General features: G+C 30.9%; 1 protein-coding gene across 1 annotated transcript; it reads left to right on the plus strand.

Moving 5' to 3' along the window:
- The first annotated feature begins 945 nt into the window (after positions 1-945).
- On the plus strand, positions 946-5883 carry LOC134237048 (uncharacterized). The gene is made up of 5 exons (XM_062719134.1): positions 946-976; positions 2579-2719; positions 3347-3475; positions 3999-4058; positions 5729-5883. Exons 1-5 carry the CDS (start codon positions 946-948, stop codon positions 5881-5883), a joined length of 516 nt encoding a protein of 171 aa, XP_062575118.1.
- Positions 5884-6177: the final 294 nt, after the last annotated feature.

Genomic DNA, 6177 nt, shown 5'->3' on the forward strand with positions numbered 1-6177 from the left:
CGGTTAATAGGGTTTTTCATTAACTATAAAATTTCACTCGAATGTGTATGGTTTGACAAAGTTTAATTATGCTACACTTAATGAGTATAGTTTTAATACATGTACTATGTTGTTGAATATTTTTATTTAAAATGATTATTTGTACAGTAAATTGTTTTGATGACAGAGAGTTTCTTTTTTTAATTACTGAACATGACAGCGTAGTGGTTGGGAGGCCTGGGTTCAGCTCTCTTTCACAGCAATCTAGATCTTCTTGTGCAGAGTGCATACGGCGAGGATCTACGAAGTCTGATTTTGATTCTAGATGGCTTTCACAGCATCGCGTGTCAAACTCCAGATGTAAACAAAGTGACTGTACATTAGCCAAACACCTGTAATTAGAAGTGCTAAAAACGGGTATAGCGGATGGTAACTTAAAAACCGAGGTCCCGTGTTACTGAAAGGTTGGCACAATTAAGATCCCTCATTGCATAACGACTCCAAAGTTCCAGTTATACATGGATATAAAAATTGAAATCTTTCACTAATATACACGATGTCTTCTTTATAGAATGAGAAATTCTCGAATGGGAACTAAAACAACGTGTACAATCAATCACTTTAAATTATTCTGTTCTGAAGATTTCTTTTACTTCATAGGTGGAATACAGTATATTAACCATTTTAATCAAGATGTAAACCAAAAATGAGACTCTGAAATTCGAGAGCACCCCGATCTGTTATAATTATTACTAGTATTTAATAAAATTCAATGCACCCAGTGTTTTAAGACTACATACTAATATTATTGGTATAATCGCATGTATGTAGATTTGTGGGTTTTTTTTTTTATTTCTAGGACTTGATACAGACAGTACAATTTGGTATCTAAATTCGAAATTTCCTACTGAATAATACATGTATTATCATTCCAGACTTGTTCATATAATTTAAGCATCAGCTGAAATGGCTAGACGTCTTCATGGAGATGGTACAGGTATACATTTAAACAAAGTTTCTTCACCAGTGGACTCGGGGGTCATTGGTGGATGGGACTTCTTCGTAATTAAAGCGACATGGATACAGTTTCAACTGATTTTTAAAAACCAATTTTAATATTTACGGTATTTTACAGTTCCTAACTCTGGCAATTCCAATGATCAAAATAAATTGAATATGATTTTTTGATTTACAAAGAAGAAAAAGAACTTAAAAATTGTTCATAATGCATACTCTAATTTATAAATATTTGTAAACATAAAAAATGGAAAATTAAAATATATGGATAAAGCTTTTCTATGATTTTTAAAAAAGTTTTTCTATTTATTTTTAGAGCCGCAATCCTTCTTGAAATAGATATACAATTAACGAAATGTTGCTTTTTCTGAATGTTAAAACGCCCAGGTGTGAAGAGTTATCGTTATTTGTACAAATATGCAAAAATATGATAAGAAAAAATTTTGTAATGGCAATTTTTTAATATTTTTAAAAAGTTTTATTATACAATTAAGAACATTGACCAAAATTAAATTTTTAAAGATATAAGTCAGCAGATTTAAATTATTCTGAATTTCTTTTTTTCCAAATAATATTATTAAAAACTTGTATTTATTCCTTATAGTGTATAAGAGCTTGTTCTCTATGATTGTGCAATTTTGTGTGTGTGTGTGTGTGTGTGCGCGCGCGCGGGCGCGCGGCGGCGGGGCGGGCGGAGACTGCACTCATAGCAGAAGCAGAACTGCACTCATAGCAGAAGCAGTTGCGTCTATAGGCCTATGAACGCAATTGCAGACTGCAGGTTCATAGTGGGAGAATGCAGTGGGTATGCAATTATTTAGAAATAGACAGAAAGATAAATCAAGTGCATTTGCCTTTCAACTGGAGTTGAAGTTCGTGCAACAAAGCTTTAGAAAAGTCAATCAAAAGTACAATGTACATGTACTTTGGACAATATCGCTTTTTATTCTATACCTTTGAAAATTTAAGATAGACCTAAATGATTATCGTGTGGGTTAAAAGTCAATTTTAATCTGTTAATGTGAGCAGTTTCACCTTATTTTATATGTTAATTAAATCGACCTCATTGTATTAAAATCAAGATGGTTTATGACCACGGAGCATGCTTATTCACGTACATGCACGTAAAAAAAAAAAAAAAACATAACTACATGAGATTTTCTCGCCAAAAAATCTCTTCGTTTCACACTCGTGCAATTTGTGGTGCTTATACGGACGAACAACTTCATAGAACTCTTTCTTTATCATTAACGAATTCCTCCAATATATGTGCATGATTTGGGGGATCCAGAGGAAAATCATATTGACAAGAATGGTGCGTTTAGTTCTATATGCCACGTATTTAAATCGGACTATACCTATATAATTGTGTCATCATTTGACATATATACTTTTCCGTGTTTTAGGGCTTTGATATAAATACATCCGCATCTGACAACAATACAGGATACCAGTAACCTTTGACCTTATTGCTCAATATATTTAATTCACTAATCCTTTAGAGTAAATACAACTGGATCAAGTCGTGGTGTTTTTCTCGTATTTCTTTATTATTTGTTTTAATACACTGTAACTTTGCTAGAGACTGGGAATACTCCGAGTGAATTTGGTATGGAAAAGGAAGACGTGCCTCCATCGGTACCTGCAGTGTATCCAGGACCAGGCACATCTGATGTAACAGGAGGATCAGCTTATGTAGAAGCAGACATCATGCCAGAAATAAGTACGTGACGGATTTCTTTCATTATACATACTGAGCATACATGTACGTGATGTATAGAAAGAACCCAGCGGATAGTTTCTAAAGGGGAGTGGGAAGTCTGAGAAGTATTTTCTTAAATTAAAGTCATTTTATTAATAAATAATGGTAATGATAAAAAGAAACACTGCAAGTAATAAACTAAACAAATGATTAAGTTAGGTTTTTTTTTGAAAAATATTCTTTTAAAGGGAAGTGACCGCATAATGCATCTTATAGGGCTCTAATGTTAATGATTATTTTACTGCAAAAGATCTATGTATATGTATGGCAAACATGTATGAAGGAACTGAATATGCAAAATATTCCTTTTGTTTCGTAACATGAATTACCAGTATTCGTGGCACAGACACTTGTTTTTTGGTAATAAATGTTTTAACCCATAGTAAAATAATTCTAAAGTTTATCACTGAAAATTAATGTCTTTGATTCGATCCCATCTACTTATACATGTTACTTTTTTTCATATTACTTATACATGTTACTTATACATATTACTTATACATGTTACTTATACATATTACTTATACATGTTACTTAAGGATGCAGTTACTGTGTATTGATTGTCTACTAATTACTTTCTTTTTCAAGATCCTCCTCCATCTTATGACTCGGTATTCACAATAGCTAGTTCAAGCCATCTGAGGTCCAACAAATCTAATCCCTATAAAGATGACAGAAATATGTGGGAAAAAGCTCATGATTGCTTTGAAATGTCAGGTAGCTTTTAAAAGAACTAGAGTATATATACATGTACATATATTCTCATAATTGACAATAAAAATTTGTAAGAAGACTAATTTCTATTTTTTTTTTTTTTTTTTTTTGTGAAATCTTGAAATAACTTTTTGAAATATGACGCAATATATTCATTAGAAACACTGTGCCATTCATCGTACAATGTATGAGGTTTGTTCGAAAAGTTCACAATCCATTTTAATATTCATTTAATATCATATCAAAAAATATTTATTTTGTTCATGTGCAAATTTTCATTCCATATGTTTTAATACAAGCTTTTTAATTATAATATTGAAAGAATTTGTCCTCAGGGAACGCACTTCAGGAGATTAGTATATCGTCAAAAGCGTACCTTAATGGAGTCTCAAAATATTCTCTCGATCTCCATACCAACTCATAAAAAACGAAAAACTTATTTCCCTGCTGCTCAGTTTTGTCTGTTAAACATATATGTTAAACTGTTAAACCATGTGCATGTACAGTTTTAAATGATTTATTTCAGTCCTACAGCAGATTATTTGGCTCATTATGTTGGCCTTTTCTATTTCCTATATTTTTTACGGTGAGTCAAATATTTCATTTTTCAAGTCACACTATTGACACTTCTTAAGGTAGGATTCTTCTCATATTTCTAATAATTAAAAATTAATGAAATTTTCACAGAATCAAGAAGACAATATCAGTAAGTGATAGTATCAGTTAAGTTAAATTTGACCGTTTTATTTTCGAGGAAAGGTCAGGTCAAGGTCATTGTCTTTTTCCTTGACATTAAGAATAAAAAATAACTGTTGCCAATCATGTGATACCTACTTCTATTTTAAAAGTTAAATGATTGTTCTTTTTGCATAAAAACATATTACTATATCGGGTCTATAGCATGATTAACTTAACTGGATATTAGCTAATCCGAATTTTCTCTGTTTTTCTTAATTTTTTAGGATATATTAGTTATTTTCATATGCTTCCTATATTTAACTTTTTCTTATTTTCACATATAATAAAGTAGTTTTATAAATGTACAAAATGATACAAAAACAAAAAGTTTTGATCGTTTGCTAAAAGAGAAAAAATACTTTTTTATGGATTTTTGGCTCAAATCTGCACTTTGATAGGAAGTGTTTAAAAGCTAATAAAGTTCTAGTTTGTTTGAAAAATCATATTTATTTGATATATTTTGAAAGTTTCGTCCCTCATTATTAATTCAACTTACATTTGAAAATTTCTCCAAGTCTTCGATTGTGTAAAAATTATAGCTAAATTCATTGTTCTATTATAATTTTGAGAGGGAGAAAAGAAGATATTTTCATACGCCACCATTCCGCCAAAAATATAGTCCCTGCTAGTTTTCAAACGAAGTTTACCATTTCTATCTAAAGTTGTACAATTGTGATCAGGAAAGAAAAAATATGGTCTTTCAAATTCCTTACACCTCAATTTATAAGACAGATAAGCAAATATACTTTGAATGTTTCATTTAGTCAGAAACCAGAGAAGAATCCTACCTTAAAGGTAATTCCTTTTTCTGTTAAATTTCCTCTTTTTTCTTTTTCCAATGCTTTATATTACAACTGCATAAACTGTACATGTACATGTGTAAATTTTATACATTATAAGACTGCTATTATTAGCATACTGTTCATTGTAAAGTGCAATGAACAATGGAAATGGATACTAAGTTTTCCATTTTTATGTATATGCAAATTAGCAATCACAATGTCTCAAATAAGGAGTTATGTGGCTTTGAACAGTACTTGGCTGATGCATGCACTTCCTTCAATTTAGTTAGGTTAATAATGGTCCAATATTACGATGGGGATTTTATTTTTATATTTTTGAAGAAGCATATACAAAAGAAAATAAAAAAAAAAATGAAAAGAGGAAGAATAAAAAAGAAAACATTTGAATTTTAATTTTACATTATGGGTATATCATGTATTGAAGTATCTACATGTAATAACTTATTTTTTTTTTCAAATCAAACTACGAGTTTCATACAATTAGTGCATTTATAAAAAAAGCACAACAAAGAGGTACATTGTACATGAATGCTTATGTATAGTGAATGTAAAATTAATGTACATGTGTGTTAAAGTATTAATACTGACTTTCGTACATTATGCGATTTTGGTTGTTGTTGTTGTTGTTGTTTTTTTGTTTTTTTTTTTTGTTTGAAAATGCAATAATTAAATAGAACAAAAAACCAAATTCCTTAGACAATTCTCTTTCATAAAGGTATTAAATACAGTGGCCAGTGTTACTGGATAAAGTTTAATGAAGACGGTGACAAGGAGGACGAAGAAAATCTTACAACGTTTATACGAGCAGAGGGTGGTGTCCTATGTGCCACCATTTGTGGTCTTTTTGCGGAGGATTACTGTTTTTCGTGACAATCGCCGCAAGAAACGTTTATCCAGACCTGATATGGACGGCAAAAAATTTCTTGGAAGCATTTTTCTTCTTCTTGGCATGGGATTATATATCACTGTTTTCGGTTTATGTATTGGTGGTGAGTACCTCGTATAAAATTGTTAAAATCAAAGGACTTTATGCGGTAATGGCCAATATTCCCCCTCCAAATCAAACTTTGACGGAGAAATTAATAATTATGTTTTGAAACAGGGGGATATTTGCAGACTTTCAAAAGCAATGAATGTTTTCATAAGCCATGACGTGATATGTTT

Source organism: Saccostrea cucullata, unplaced genomic scaffold, assembly GCF_032062105.1.
Source record: "Saccostrea cucullata isolate Sc308-1 unplaced genomic scaffold, CSIRO_AGI_Scuc_v1 ctg3490, whole genome shotgun sequence".
NCBI classification, from domain to species: domain Eukaryota; kingdom Metazoa; phylum Mollusca; class Bivalvia; order Ostreida; family Ostreidae; genus Saccostrea; species Saccostrea cuccullata.